The sequence below is a fragment of the Chiloscyllium plagiosum genome, chromosome 29 (genome assembly GCF_004010195.1).
Source record: "Chiloscyllium plagiosum isolate BGI_BamShark_2017 chromosome 29, ASM401019v2, whole genome shotgun sequence".
Taxonomy (NCBI): Eukaryota; Metazoa; Chordata; class Chondrichthyes; order Orectolobiformes; family Hemiscylliidae; genus Chiloscyllium; species Chiloscyllium plagiosum.
In genome coordinates this window covers 25,159,544-25,176,344 of record NC_057738.1, presented here as the reverse complement: position 1 = coordinate 25,176,344, position 16,801 = coordinate 25,159,544, and the positions used below count along the sequence as shown (strand labels likewise).

The 16,801-nt window shown below is 39.1% G+C and overlaps 1 protein-coding gene across 1 annotated transcript in view; it reads right to left on the bottom strand.

The window, feature by feature from the left end:
* The window catches only part of LOC122564452 (sodium/hydrogen exchanger 3), a 130,553-nt gene extending 122,141 nt beyond the window's left edge, over positions 1-8,412 (bottom strand). Inside the window, exon 1 of the mRNA XM_043719350.1 lies at positions 8,093-8,412. Coding sequence (XP_043575285.1) covers positions 8,093-8,348 — 256 coding nt within the window. The 5' untranslated portion in view covers positions 8,349-8,412. The remainder of the gene's footprint in view (positions 1-8,092) is intronic.
* Positions 8,413-16,801: the final 8,389 nt, after the last annotated feature.

The window sequence follows — 16,801 nt, the reverse complement described above, 5'->3', positions numbered from 1 at the left end:
TCACATTTGTCTACATTCTATTTCATCTGTCATGCATTTGCCCATTCACTCAATTAACTTGTCCAAAATCACACTGAAACAACTCTGATCGGGAAAATATTCCAGTGTCTTCAACTTCCATTGCTACTGTTCTTCTGCACTTGTAACAAATTGTTTTGCTATTTCTTGCCCGGTTTTTTGAAAGAGAAATCTGTCATTTTGCCATTTCAGCTTGCTTTATTTCTTCTGGCCTATTCCCATTTTCACAAGATTTTCTCATGACAGCAATCTTCAACAAAACAAAGTTAAGGTTAACCAGCCAACCAGTCCATTATTATTAGTTTCCATTCCCTCAACCTCAAACATTTATCCTCAATGCAAGGATGGGTTGGATCGAAGGGTCTGTTTCATGGCTCTATGGCTGTACCAAATTACAATATCCTCTACTAAGCAAAACACCAGCCATCACTTCTTTTGCGAACAGGAATTTGACAAAGGCTAGCAATGCACACATCATGAAGAACAGTAGGAAAAAGAATAAAGAATAACCATACAATATGGTTATTCAGTTCCAAGGTCTTATGCACTAATCTTTTAAACTAAAAAAAAGATAGTTAGAAATCATGATAGTTAGCATAAGAGACCTCATATACCTTGCAATAACTTCAATATTTTGAGCTGCCCCATTGAACGCCGAAAGAACAGATCGCTGTTCTTTGTGGAGAAAGAAAAGGTTTTCACTGCAAAATGAATAATCCATACATCAGCTAATGCAGAATAGAAGCAAAAGGAATTGAGATTTTATACAAAGCATTAACAAGGACTAATCTACCTTCACATCCTTGTGCCCTCAACCCTTGCTAACGTGTTCTAGCGTTGTGTAGTGCCATGTCCTCCAACTCCCCTTACACACTATTTATACACAGCCATGTGTAGCTCCGTGACATCACAAAGTTGCTCCAGGGTCCTGAAGACCTTAAGAGTAAAGCAAAAATGGAACACGTGATTTTGGTCCAAGTATTCAGAGGTTTGATCAGATCATCCGAAAATAATCATTAGGCCTCAAGTTTTCACCAATGATGAAATGAAAAACAACTTCATTGGAGATGGAGGACAGCAATAGGCCACCAAGGCTTTCACGAGTGCTGTGACCACACAATGTTTTGCTATCTGTACATACATATATACTCAGAACTCTCCCGCAATGGATGAACAGACAACACAATGATTTATTGTGCCACGTACAACAAATGTGTCAGGTTTCATTCTGAATATAGGCTAAATTTACCAACTTTAGCTCGATGACCATAGGCATTAGAACTCTTTACAGCTTTCCCTGTTTATTACTAAAACCCGACATAGTTTTAATAGCTTCAAATCTCCTCCCAGGATAGGTACATTGTGCCATAATGAAATGGGAGCTTCGATTCATTCGGTGGCAGACAGCTCTGTGCTTCATGCTAGTTAGTTTCATTCTGGGCTTTCCCACCAACCATCACCAGGCCATATGCATCAACACAACACAACACAACGGAGAAAGAGAAAAAGTGATTTGACTTCCTAGTGAGGTTTATTATAGTAAATATGCCACTTCAATTGCAATAATAAGCCTCCGATCTATCCCACCAAGTAGCATTTGCAAATCAAAATGCAAATGTTCAGTACACCTTACTGCTGCTCTTTTTTAAAAGATCATACAATTATATCTGAAGGCAGTAGGACAAGCTGAACTTCAAAAGGCTGCAATTCATCACTCAATGGAGATCTTTAAAGAATCTCTGGGTTTCTTTAAAAGTTATTGCAATTAAAGAGTGAGAAAGGCTATTAAAATCAGTGCATTGATTTATACGTTGGGACGTCATGTTTTGATCATTTAAATTGATGACACCCCCCAAAAGAGTGATCGGGCTCATTAATTGGACTCTGTATCATTAACACCAGTCAGAAAATATAATAAAACCAGTATCCCCACAGTGTGAATTGAATGAGGGGAACAATTACTACTTAACACAAGCAAAGAGGCATTGCTTTGCTCCATGTGTTAAGTATTGCGTTCCTTTTCACATCCACACAATTAGTGGCATTCACCCAAAAGGCAGAAGGCTCCAGGGCTAAAATTCTGTTCTAGAACGCGAGTGCAAATTTAGGTTAAAGCGTAGCATTCCTTTAATAAAGCACTGAAGTGTCAGAGGTGACACTCTTCAAAGGAGATGCAAACCTACATACGAAAATAGCTAAAGGACTTTATTGGCTATAAAATGCTGTGGGATGTCTAGAATTCAAAATTAAAAGGTCCTTTACTGATGAAAATTTCTTAAACATCAAGTACTTATGGCACTGTTTGGAGAGGAGGTCTCCCATCAAGCATTCAAAAATACAGCAAAAACATCTTCAGCTAAAATTTGAGGATTTTTCCACGAGGAACCTACATTAAATTGTTTCTTCATTGTCAACCTCTGAAACACAGATGCAGAAGCTAAAATGTTTTAGGAGGATTTCACTTTCTTTTTTCAATGGCGATGAAAAACATCTCCCTGATATTTGTTCCAAAGTTGCCATTCCTTAATTTGAACCCATATCCTCTTGTCCTATTCCCAATTTTAAAGTATTGGCCCAGATCAAAGCTGTCCACATCATTTACTATTTTACCAATATGACTACACTAATATAGCCATCACTTGGTAATACAAAACCAGAATATTGCCAAAAACAACACACTGGTGAAAGCTTTTGTCTTTTACTCATCAAGACAACTTACAATACATATTTAGGGAAAACCAATATTTATACCAAATGAGAGCAGAGTACTGAATCACTTGGCAAATAATCAACACTGTCCTCAGCATAAACGTTGGTTCTTCCCTTAAATAGATATTCCTGTGCATTGCCCTGTGTGATAAGCACATCCCAGCTGAAGTATTTTTGAGGTGCAGTCACTAACATAGGAATTCAGTCCATTAACTTAAAACGTTAGCGACCAGATAATAGGATTAAGATATTGACCAGGCTACTGCAATAACTCATCTTATGCCTGGGTAGCCCATAGCCCGAAGGACTCAACATTGAGTTCCCCAATTTCAAATAGCCTTCTCACCATCCCCTGACTCCCTTTCCAGCCCTGCCTACTCACTTCCACCTCTCTGGCCAACCTTTCCTTCCAACTACCAACCAGATTCATTCCTCATTGTTCAACCAGGTCATACCCATCACCAGTATTCATCTATCACTACCTCACCACTCTGCCCCTCTCCACACCCATAACCCTCCCTCCACCACTATCTGCAGCTTCCCCTATCCCAACCTCCATTCCTGAAGAAGGGTTATACCCAAAACATCAACTTCTCCACCTCCTGATGCTTCCTGGCTTGCCGTGTTCTTCCAGCCTGCTGCTTGTTTACTTATAACTCTTGATGACTACTAATCATTCCTGATGAAGGGCTTTTGCCCGAAACATCGATGTTCCTGCTCCTCAGATGCTGCCTGATCTGCTGTGCTTTTCCAACACCACACTCTCAACTCTAATCTCCAGTATCTGCAGTCCTCACTTTTGCCTAGTTATAACTCCTCTCGATTCTTCAATTAAATACTGTGAGCCTTTTCGTTCCACTTGATAAGAGCTTGTTTTAATATCTAAAAGCAGGAAGTCAGCCAAAGATTATGCAGGGCAAGTGGCAAAGTGATAGACTCCCTGTTGTGAACAGTGGTGAAAAACAAAATGGCCTGTCCACACCTCACCAGTGAGGAGCACAGAGTCACTAGATAGCACTAGGAAAAATGCCCCTTCACCTTTAATTGACTGAAAGGCAAGGGTCCTTTCATTGAGTCAAGGTCAATACACTACTAGAGCTGACATGTCACCTAAGATAGCATTAATCAGCATCATGTAAAATTCATGAAAGCTTCAAGCTTCGTTTTCTCCAATTGTGAATAGATCCAGGGATCAAATAACACCCTACCAACTCACTTCTTGATATTTAATTGCACTGTTGTGAGTGAGACTGTATTAAAAGAATGCATGTTGCAGTGACAATCAGATATTTGTAACATCTTTTATACCAGTGTTTAGCGAACATTCCATCAAATCACATCATTTAGTAATAATGTACTATTGAAAATTCAATTACCAGGTTAGATTGAGTAGGCGTGTAACTTAAGTATTACCAACTCATGCAGACAATGTCTATTGACATGTATTTTCACTTACTATTCCTCAAACTCCCGCCTCAGGCAATTGTGTGTGGAGTTTGCACATTCTCCCAGTGTCTGCGTGGGTTTCCTCCGGGTGCTCCGGTTTCCTCCCACAATCCAAGAATGTGCAGGTAAGGTGAATTGGCCATGCTAAATTGCCCGTAGTATTAGGTGAAGGGGTAAATGTAGGGACATGGGTCTGGGTGGGTTGTGCTTCGATGGGTCGGTGTGGACTTGTTGGGCCGAAGGGCCTGTTTCCACACTGTAAAGTAATCTAATCTAAATCAAGGAAAGTGCTGGCCAATTCAATGCAAGCTAATGGCCTTCAGGTACCACACTCTTCACTTATAAACAGTAGTTATCAACTGCATCCAATTACAATGAGGGTAATGGCAGTGTGGATGTGTTTATCACATCAAGTACAGTGCAAGCCTCACCCCATGTGTTATACAGCATGAATCACTGAATAGGAAATCAGGAGAATTTGTAGAATTTGTTTTCTCTCAATGCAAGTACAGAGCTCTATCACAATACCAGCTAAGATTTAGCATATTCTCCATAGATCAAAGAAACTACTTCTAGCTTTTCTGCACTACGTGGCTCCTACTTACCAAGCATGGAATCTCCTAACTGTAGCATCAGGATGAACAGAAAAAAAGTTCTAATTAATACCTTGAAATCCTTCAAAATTTCAATACAGTCAATTAAAAGCCCAACGTACTTCAAAGGATTTTTCCTGAATAGAACAATAAATGATTAAAAGGGAAGTTTGTTTTGAAAAACTATTTATATTTCAAAGCACAACTATTTTTGGTTTTGTCCTTCAAAAATTAAATTTGATCCATATTATTTAGTCATTAAGTCTTTTTGTAGTTGACGTCAACCCATTATCAAGTTTGTTCCATGGATTGGCCAATTATGCAATTGAAAAAGAGGGAGGGCTGAGACAGGACTGTTAAAACTTTGTAGAGTTATTAATGAAAGTTGCAAGAATACCCTTCAAAATCAATACAACTCCAATGTAGCACTGGTTTACAAGAAAAATCTGCGTCCTTGTTTTTTTTTTAAATGGATCATGGACATTTCATCAGCAATCTGGTCCAAGATGTCAACACTGGAGGCACCAGGGCACACAGTCCAGCAGATCAAGATATACCATGCCCTGAAGAGTAATGTAAATACAAGATAGTGTAGCACATGGCAATAGTGAATAACAATAATGCTGAAGCAATTTCTTGTTTGAACCTCAGCTGTCAGATTTACATCCTTTAGCTACAACACTAAAATCACACTAATCAACTTCACAAGAGACAGTACTCAACTGTGTTTCATCTTTCCAAAATCTCAGTGCAGTCTTCAGTGTATTTGATATACTCTCTCCTTCAAACATTTCTTCCAACTTTGCTACTATTCTCATCTGATCCCACACTTACTGATCACATATTAACCAATGCAGAGGTCATTTTGTGGCTCAGAGGTAGTGTTCATAATCCTGGATCGGGAGGGCCAGGTTAAATTCACACTTGTTCCAGAGGTCTACAATAACATTTGTGAACAGGTTGACCAGAAAAATAGATTAAAATTAGAAAAAGTAAAATCACCGAATTCTTAAAACCTGCATTTTAAGACCTGTACTTCCCTGTGAATCTGCTCTTCGCTCCTTTTTGCCTCTTACATGTCTGATGCTGCAGGTTTTCAGAGAATAAAAAGGCAGCAGATTCCAAGTGTACCTAACTCTACCTCTTGACTCCTCTCCACCTCATCACTGCTCCCATGTTGTCAACCTGCCTGTGATATCATGTCTGTCATGAGCTATTGTTTTCTCCAGTTAAAAATACTTCTCAGTCCCTCACTGAAACACAGTATCTTTGCCAACAAATCTATTCTCACTTCTGATTAACCCAAATGGTGCCCGACAAACAGGAGCTGATTTTCTGACCCCATATTCTCACCATCACAAAGGCTCCCTGATTGCTACCTCACTAACAGTGACCACTTCTGTTGCTAAACCCCCCAGTCATGCCTTGATCTCCTCCAGATTCAAAAATATTATAAAATGGTATCCTGGCCAAACTCATGTTCCTCTTTCAATATACCTCAGTCCATAAAACAATGAACATCTTGCCTATTATATGCCCTACAAAAAATGTAAAAATCACAACACCAGGTTATAGTACCACAGGTTTAATTGGAAGCACACTGGCTTTCGGAGCGCTGGTCCTTCATCAGGTGGTTGTCACAATCACCTGATGAAGGAGCGGCGCTCCAAAAGCTAGTGCTTTCAATTAAACCTGGTGGACTCTAACCTGGTGTTGTGTGATTGTTAACTTTGTACACCCCAGTCCAACACCGGCATCTCCAACTCGTAAAAATTTAAATCTGCATCCTGCTGCTTAAAAATCACCACAAAGATTGTGCCTCTCTAACTTTAATTTTTTCTCCAATCTTTGGCTATTCTTCCCAATCTCAGCACATCTTTTATTAATTTGACACTATTAGCAGTCTTCTACCCTGCCCACCCTTGCCAAATCCAGAATTGCAGATGTTTAATTACCACATCCCCAAATATTCCAAAATTGCCTAACTTAGAATTACTTTACAATACAGACATTGCATAGCAGTAACCAAACAAACTTCTGCACCAAAAAATGTTACACTTAAGTAAATGGATAGGTTGTTGCTTTAATATTTCGTTCAAAACAACAGATCTTTTTGCACAATGTCTTTGTAAAAATAAATGTCCAGGTATGGATTAACACAAACCACAATACAAGCAAAACTGTGGATTGGGGCAAAAGGATCCCAGCTCCAATATCTGGACCAGAGGTTAAAAAGCAGGCTTATTTGCAAGATTTTCTAAATATCATGGTTTCACTCTTGGCCGCTATTATAACAAAAGCGACAAAAGACAACCTGCCAATTATTTTAATCAAAACACAACATGTACGGATACTAATTTGTAAAAGTTGGCAGTGGCTTTAAACAATTCCTAATAGGGAAACATTCATCATCTCCTTTGGTCCTTATAATAATTTGGCTAATCATAATGAAACATTAAGTTTGGCGCACTATATAAATGCAGGTTTATTGTACATCTTTACAAAGATTACTCTCCAGGGAGAAAGATTTTTTTTTAAAAACCAAATGAATCAAATTTAACAGTCATGTCCATTACCAGGAGTGTAATTCACAATAGATTTTAACCAAAAGATCAGTGAAAAAAAATTGCATTTAAATGACACCTTGGGATCTCAAAATGTTTTGAGAAAGTACCCCAAAGAGTAGGCAGTATTACAATGTATGAAATACAGTGGCCAACTCAAGCACATTAAGGTCTTTTATACAATGTTCACAGAAGGGTAAAGGATGACTCCACTAATCTTTCCAAATACTGCCTACTGACAAGACATCACTTTCAGCCTAAGTTTTGGTATTAAAATAACATTGAATACTATGACTAAACTAAGAATGGAGCAATGTTTTGAAATAACACTGACATAATTAGGTCTTTTTTTGTGTTTAAAAAAAACTGATTTGTCAATCCATCTCAGTGACTTTTGTGACACTTCCCCTTCTCTAACTCACCCTATATTATGTAGAAAATCTCCCACCCAGCCTAGGTATCATCCTGGCGACCCCCGCCCAAAACCACTTTTTTGTCAGTGATCCGAGAATCAGATTGGCAGCATCACAATAAGATCACAGCGGGGAACTTTTACTGACTGGGTTTAAAGTGGAAGTCTCTCCATCCAAAACCAGTGAAGGGATTCAGGGCACAAATACATGCATACTTAACATTCCACCATAGCTAGAGTATAGCTACATGTTCCAGGCTCGACAGAGGGAGAGACCGAGACAGAGAGAAAAGGTCCAAGAAAGAAAAGTCCCCAAGACATTTACAGTCAGGCAATGTCCCATCACTCACCTATTTTACCCAAGCTGGCCACGAGAATCCACAGTGCGATGACATAGGGGGCTTGCACATGCTCCCAATGAAAGGTGACAATGTGAAAGGCAGTCTCGTTACCCTCATGAGACTCGCCATCCCCGTGAGACTCTCCGTGTTCGGTATCACTGTCCGGGTGTCCCTCATCCAGCGAGCTCAGAGCTGCCGGGCAGCACAATAACACAGCGAGGGCTGTCAGCAAAACCCAGCCGACCACACTCCTAGCTCTCCCCATCACCTCAGCGTGTGTGAATGTGTGTCTCACTATGTTCAAGCTTTCAGTGAAACCGGTTCCAACTATTTAAAACCACCCCTCCCAGCCGCCCTATTTATTAAGGCAACCAATTAAAAGGTGAGGAAGGAGTCAATTTGCAGCTCCCTGAAAACATCAGGGAAGGAGGAAGTCTGTATTATCACGCTTTGTCAGATATCTCAAACATCTTGCTTTTGATATTGAATTACAACATTAAACAATTCGTGCAATCAGCTGTCCCTAAAGTGTTCACCCTACCTACGGGTTTCTACACGGTCCATTTTAATCTTTCACGAATACTCTAATTTCAGTTCATTCAAGAGCTTTGCCTGATATCCAACTCCAAATCCGTCACCTTTCTGCTTAAAATAGAGAAAAAAAGATCATCGACTATTTCATTAGAGGATAAAAATGGTTAATGTGTTAAGGAATTTTTTTTTCAAATTTAAGGGAAGCAGGAACCTCAAGTTACCACAAAAGTGACAACTCACTGTGAAGCTATTTGAGACAGGGAAGGCAAATTTAACAAAAGCTAAATTGAGTAAAATGACAGAAGGAAAGCCAGTGTGAGATGATCTGGATTAACAACTTTCTGTATTGAGCAACCAAGTTGTGTAGAAATAGGTGCATCTTGGCTCGATTGTGTTTTTGCTGAGTTATTTGGCAGCATTTTCTCTGAGGCAGGAACTGGAAATATAGGACCATTTCCAAGTCTACAACACAGGCTCAGGAAGAGCGAGGGAGCAGTCACTAGGCCTGAGCTTCCACAGTGGTGCCACCTTAGCTATCTAGATGGAACTTGGCAGTACAAGACCAGGAAGAACCTCTCTCTGATCATTTCATGAGTATGCATCATTTTCTGGGCCATATGCTACAAGCTTCCTGTTGTTTGCCAGTCTCCATTCCTGTGGTTTTCCCCAGGAAGCATATGTACCCTTCTCAGATCAGAACTGGCCTTTAATAAGCTCAGTTTTTTAACAATCCTAATAGCTGTTGACAATGGTTGATGGATTCTCAGATACACCCTTCACCTCCACACCCCAACCCCGATAAAACTCTGAAGAAACAACATTATAAGACCAACCACCAGGTATGCTGGTATTTTCACATTCAACCTTTCCTCATCCATTACAACCCCAGCAGGCCTGGAATATTTCAGCATATTAAATTCATCTGTTATAAGCGCTAGAATTTCTTCCCAAAGGTTCTGCACCACATTATCTCATTTTCCCCTGTTTAAATTTGTTTTTTTGCCCCATCCTTATTTACAAGGGTGAGCCCATGGACTTTAATGGATTGGTACATGCTTAGGGACCAAGTCCTGCAGTGGTTTGCCATAGCCTTCCATAGGAATGGCTGATTAGCAAGGTGATGTATTGGCAAGATGTTTAGGCTGACAATCAGCCTGTTTGGCCAGGCTATGAATGCACCATCCAAACGTCCTGATGGACTTGAACCTGGAATTTCAGCCCCAGAGCCTTGAAATGCTTACCCACTGCACCACAAAACATTTTTCCTTTTTTAAGGCCCTCATTAAAATGAACTTTGAACGCCAAACAATTATATAATTGGCAGCCCTGGCAAGTCAAGTATCCATGATCTGACCCCCATACATTTGAGTGAAGCTAACAGGCAGACCCTGGATATGATTTTCTTGCAAGTTACTGGGGGGGATAAAAAACTAGAGTTAGGTAAGGTTAATGGACATTTTTAGCAGCCGCTGACATAGAAGGATTATGGAATTCAGCCGTGCAGGCCTGCTCTGCTATTTAATATGATCATAATGGATCTCATGTCATCCTCCACTCCACTTTCTAGCCTGCTCTCCATAACCACTCAATGCATTGGTAATTAAAAAACTGTCTCCTGTTTAAAAATTGCTTAACATGCCAGCATCCACTATGTTCTGGGTAGTGACTTCCACAGATATACAACACTTTGAGAGTAGTAGTTTCTCATCTCTTACTTATTGCTACCTTTTATCCTAAAACTATGATCTCCCATTTTAGATTGCCCCACATGAGGAAACATTCTATGTCTGATTTGTCAATTCCATTTAGCACCTTATATAGCTCAATTAGATCTCCCCTCATTCTTCTAAACTCCATAGAATATAGGCCTAAAATGCTCATACTTCCTTCATTAAGACAAACCCTCAACTCTGGAATCAACCTAGTGAACTGCTCCAATACAACTACATATCTCCTCAAATAAGGAGAGCAAAATTGTCCACAATCTCACGATCTCACTAATGTCTAATACAGTTACAGCAACATTTCCTTACTTTTATACTCTATTCTTTTAGCAATAAATGCCAAAATTCTATTTGTGTTCCTTATTAAGTATTGTTCCTGCACATTAGTTTTCTAAAATTCATGCACAAAGACACTCAGATCCCCCTACACAGATAATATCTGAAGTTTCTCTCCATTTAGATTATCTTGGCCTCAAATTCACTTTCCTACATGCTCTCTATATCTCTTTGAAATATTACTAATTAAAAATCTGTCCATTTATCTCCTCCTGACCCACCAACCCAAAAACACTCACTTACCTGACACACCTCTGACATTATGGCCTGGCTCTCCACCCACCTGACACCTTATCCCACTATCAATCTAAATCCCTAATCTCATACTAACCTTACATACTACCACTTCACAGTTATCTGCTCTTCTGTACTTCTGTTCTCCTGTGCTTTCCCAATTTTCATCACTCCATTACGTTGATAATTGTACCTTCAGTTGTTTGAGTATCAACCTGTGGAGAGATTATATTGTGAGCAGTGTATAGTAAATTGAAAGGAGTTCAAATTATTGCTTTGTGAATTACTTCCATTCAGTTTTCAAATGGAACTCCAAACTTATGGTTCCTGATCCATTTTGAGCTGGTTATTTTTAAAGTGCTTTTATAGTCCTGAAATACTTTATCCATTTTTAGAGCAGTGGCATCTCAGTCATTATTCTGCCCCTTATTTATTGAATTTGTCCTAATGCCTGGCTTTATTTACACCAGGAACTGGTGGATTATGTTTATAATTCAAAATATTTAACCTTGAGTGATTTTGTGCACAATTAGATACATAGGCATAACTCATCATTGATCGCAACATCAAGGTTATGTTAAGATTATCAGTTCCATGAACCTACTCAACCACAGATAAACCAAATTCTGCTCCCACCCTATCACTCTCATCTGACACCTTTCGGAACAGTGGACATCAATACAATAGGTGTCAGAGGATAATGATCAAAAGCAGGTCAGCTGGTTTAACCCTCCTTAGCCCAAAGGCAGCCATTTCAACAACCCAGCACCTGGCCCGGTTAGCCCACTTGAAGCCAGTGAGCAGCATAGATAGCACATTGAATCTGGATTTTTTCCTAATTTGTCATGTTCAGGCTACAATTATACAGTGAACTATCAGGTATGTTAAAATTTCTTTGTCACAACATTACTGTTAAAAGGTAAAGCACAGCTTTCCCCAATTATTAAGTGCATTTATTTGGTGAATTAACCATGTCAAATGAACAATTCTTGATCCTGACTGTGTGCTGAATTAGAAAGAGGAGCTGTGAATGCTACGATTGGTCTTTAGTGCATCTAAATTAAAGAGAGATTAACCTCAGGATAAATTGTCTGATGGCCATTCCAGCAATTATGCTGAAGAGCTGAGTAGAAGGTATGATCAGGATTGAATTTAGCTGCAAACTAGTCCTTTCTCCACTATTATATCTACATATAAAAAGTGTTAACATTCGACAAGATTTTCCAACTGTCCTTAATTCTTGTGGAACTGCAGGATACTTTGGTGAACAAATTGGGTGGAAAGGCATGCGGCTGTGAAATGAAGTCTGTTTTGCTTTCATTTTCTTTGAAGGCTTTAACCTCTAGAAAAAAGTGAAGAGGTCACTCAGCAAAGCACATAACTCTGCTAAGGTGTGTTAACTCAACATTACAATTATAGTACAACTGTTCCTTAAGGATTTTCTCTGCTTGATAGCTGTTCTATAACTTCAAAGCTTAAAAGCAAATAGTTTTATTAACAGCTTCCATCTCATTGAGGAGACTTAATCCAACAAACTGATCTGGAAAATGGTGTTTATATTTTGACTGCTGTGACAAGTTTCACTATGGCAGCTAAAACAATCAACTCCATTCTAAATAAAACTCAATATTCTAAAACAATTCACCCAAATTCCAAATGTTAATGCATCTTTTTAAAAGTTCCAGGACCCAATACCTGGTCACCAAAAACCCTATCTGTGTCCCATATTTTGTTGAATTCTGTAGCAAACAATCATGTACAGCTGTTTTGCAATCAAGTATGATTCAATTGGAGAATGAGGAGTCTGACAACTTTCCAGTTACCCGTGCCAAAGAAGTGCCAAGTGACCAATGGTAGGTTATATTTCCCAGGAATATATTCAGATAAAGTTGTCATTTCAGGTTCAGTATCATGACATGTATATAACAATTTTTATCTTGAAAAGATGGATCTCTTCTTTTGGAAGAAAGGGCAGTAAGTAGGCTCCTCCCAAAGTCTCATTGGTTTGATGATGAGCTGTAGGATCTCAAGCTGCTTAATCTGTGGTAACAAGAGAGAGGTTCACATTTAGCCTCAATCTCTCCACGTTGTTGAAGAAAACTCTGAAGTGCTCAATCCTGACTGCTGTTCAAGACTTGACTATCCCTAACCATTCTTTGCCTTTCCAAATGCATGTAACCTATTCATATACCAATTCAACCTTTTAAATGTTGTAATTGTACCAGCCTCCACAACTTCCTCTAGTAGCTCATTCCATGCACACACCATCCTTTCCATGAAAAAGTTGCCCCTTAGGTCTCTTTCAACATTTTCCCCCCTCACCCTAAACCTATGCCCTCTAGTTTTGGACTTCCCCACCACAGGGGAAAAATTTAGTCTATTGACCCTGTCTATGCCCCTCATGATTTTATGAATCCCTGAAAGTTCACTCCTCAGCCTCCAATGCTCCAGGGAAAACAACCCCAGCTTATTCAGCCTCTCCCTACAGGTCAAACCCTCCAACCCTGGCAACCTCCTTGTAAATCTTTTCTGAACTCTTTAAAGTTTCACAACACCCATAGGATGGAGACCAGAATTGCACATAGTATTCCAAAAGTGGCCTAACTAATGTCATGTACAGCCACAACATGACCTCCCAAATCTTAAAATCAATGTTCTGACCAATAAAGGAAAACATACCAAATGCCCTGCTTCACTATCCTATCTACCTGCGACTTCACTTACAAGGAACTATGAACCTGCACTCCAATATTTCTTTGTTCAGCAACACTCTCCAGGACCTTACTATTAAGTTTATAACTCCTGCCCTGATTTGTCTTTCCAAAATGCAGCACCTCACATTTATCGAAATTAAACTCCATCTGGCACTCCTTGACTCATTAGCCCATCTGAACAAGATCCCGTTGTTCTCTGAGGTAACCATCTTCGCTGTCCAATACACCTCCAATTTTGTTGTCATCTGCAAATTTACTAAGTAGACCTCCTATGTTCACATCCAAATCGACACCAAAATTGGAGGTGTAGTGGGCAGCCAAGAAGGTTACCTCAGATTACAATGGGATCTTGATCAGATGGGCCAATGGGCTGAGAAGTGGCAGATGGAGTTTAATTTAGATAAATGCGAAGTGCTGCATTTTGGGAAAGCAAATCTTAGCAGGACTTATTCACTTAATGATAAGGTCCTAGGGAGAGTTGCTGAACAAAGAGACCTTGGAGTGCAGGTTCATAGCTCCTTGAAAGTAGAGTCGCAGGTAGGTAGTATAGTGAAGAAGGCATTTGGTATGCTTTCCTTTATTGGTCGGAGCATTGAGTATAGGAGTTGGGAGGTTGTGTTCCGGCTGTACCGGACATTGGTTCAACCACTTTTGGAGTATTGTGTGCAATTCTGGTTTCCTTTCTATTGGAAGGATGCTGTGAAACTTGAAAGGATTCAGAAAAGATTTACAAGGATGTTGCCAGGGTTGGAGGATTTGAGCTATAGGGAGAGGCTGAGTAGGCTGGGTCTGTTTTCCTTGGAGTGTCGAAGGCTGAGGGGTGACGAGGTTTATAAAATCATGAGGGGCATGTATAGCATAAATAGACAAGGCCTTTTCCCTGGGGTGGGGGAGTCCAGAACTAAAGGGCATAGGTGTAGGGTGAGAGGGGATCGATATAAAAGAGACCTAAGGCGCGACTTTCCACGCAAAGGGTGGTGCGTGTATGGAATAAGCTACTAGAGGATGTGATGGAAGCTGGTACAACTGCAATAGTTAAAAGGCATCTGAGTGGGTATATGAATAGGAAGGGTTTTGAGGGATATGGGCCGGGTGCTGGCAAATGGGAGTAGATTAGGTTGGGATATCTGGTCAACATGGATGAGTTGGACCAAAGGGTCTGTTTCTGTGTTGTACATCTCCATGACTATATGACTCTATTTATATAAATGATGAAAAATAGTCGACTCACCACTGATCCTTATGGCACACCACTGATCAAAGGTCTCCACTCTGAAAGGCAACCCTCTGCCACCACCCTCTGTCTTCAACCTTCAAGCCAGTTCTGTAGCCAAATTCCTCTATGCTTATGTAATTAAGAGTTAAAAGAATTCCACATGTTCTTTTGTTTAATGTGCATGTCTTTTATTCAGCAAAAATTCTGCAAAAGTAATTTTCCAAAGCAACTTAAGCTAATGTCAGCTCTTTGTTTTAGCACTAGAGTTTTCTGGGAGTGGGAACATAATTATTTTACAAACAACTCGACTGCAAAGTGTGGTTTGCAGTTGCTGTATTTGACATAATATGGCATGCCTGGGCCCAATTAGTTATTTACATATGCATAAGCCGTTGTACATTGTCTCTAAAATTTAAAGTTTTAAATTAAATTTACCTAAGTAATTTGGGATGTAATTCAGTTATAAATCTGAATTCCTAACTTGTTTAAGTATGAGTGACAACTGTGGCTGGGGGTATTCAGGCCACACTAATTCAGAGACATTAGTATTTTAGCTCATTTTTATCTTTAGGTTACTTAAAGGTTTTGCCTCCTTTTTGAAAGGAGCAGAAACTTCTTCTCAGTTCTAAATTTACTTTAAATTAGTGACTGTATTTTGTTCCTTGTTGTTTAATTTAATGTATATAATTGGCTTTTTTTATATATATATATATATGCCTATGAGTTCAATTTGATGTGAAGTTTTGTTGAACAACCTCTCTCAGGTTATCAGTTTTAATTGTTATCTCATTACTTTGATTTTAGTTACATATCTGTCATTTGGTTTTTGGTGCTTCTGAGTTCCTGACTATAATTCTGGTCACCTTTGTGTTAATAGATCTACACTTGCTCCTGATCCTATAATATCTCAATTTTAAAAAGTTTCATTCCTGCTTTCAGATTCCTCCATGGTTTCACCTTTCCCTCCTTAAATCTCCTCCAACAATCGTTTGAAGTTTATATACTCCTCAAATGCAGGCTATTTGTGCATCTCAAATTGATCACTCCACTGTTGACAGAGAGTTTCTGGCTGCTAAAATTCTAAACACTGGAATTTATTCACTACCTCTCTGTGTCTCTCTCTATCTCACTTTCCACTTTCAAGAGTTTCCTTAAACACTATATCTGTGTAAGCTTTTGTTCAACTGACCTAATACTTCCTTATGTGGTTTGGTGTCAAATTTTGTTTGATAATGCTCTTCTGAAACATGTTGGGAAGTTTTAAGGTCATTACATAAAATATGAATTGATCTTGTTCTCCAGAATATTGTAACTTTTATTATCTAATGTATAATAGGTCAAGATGAACATCAGCTAACATAGCTTAAAAAGCCACACATGATGATATCAGAAATCTAAATAAAAACAGAACATACTTGAAATATACAGCATCTATTGAGAGACAAACAAGGTTAATGTTTCAAGTTGATGACATATCATTGGAAATCAGTTTAAAAAATTGTTTCAGCCTGTGCTTCTTGTTGTGCTTTTGAACTTACTATGGGCAGGCTAATGCACTTCCCAGAGGAGATAATAATTACTGTAAACATCAAAGAGGAAATAAGATGAGACAAAATGACCCAATGGGCAGGAACTTAAATCTTGCATTGTCATACACAATGCACAATTGAGAATTGCACCTACAAATGACATTTACCCTAAAGTTGATGATGCATGTTGATTCTATTCATAAGAATGTCTTGTCTGTAATTAATGTGGTGACAACATGTATGGATAAGACAGTATATTTGAGTAAAGAGGATGCTTGCCAGTAACAGTTGCATCAAAGTGTTCATGATTGCGTTCTTTGTGGGAATGTCATGGTATTTTTATGACTCACATTTAAACTTTAAGATCAAATTTCAACTAATTTAAATAAGTAGTATATCTGATAAAATTTGCCAGGAATTCAGACAGAAAC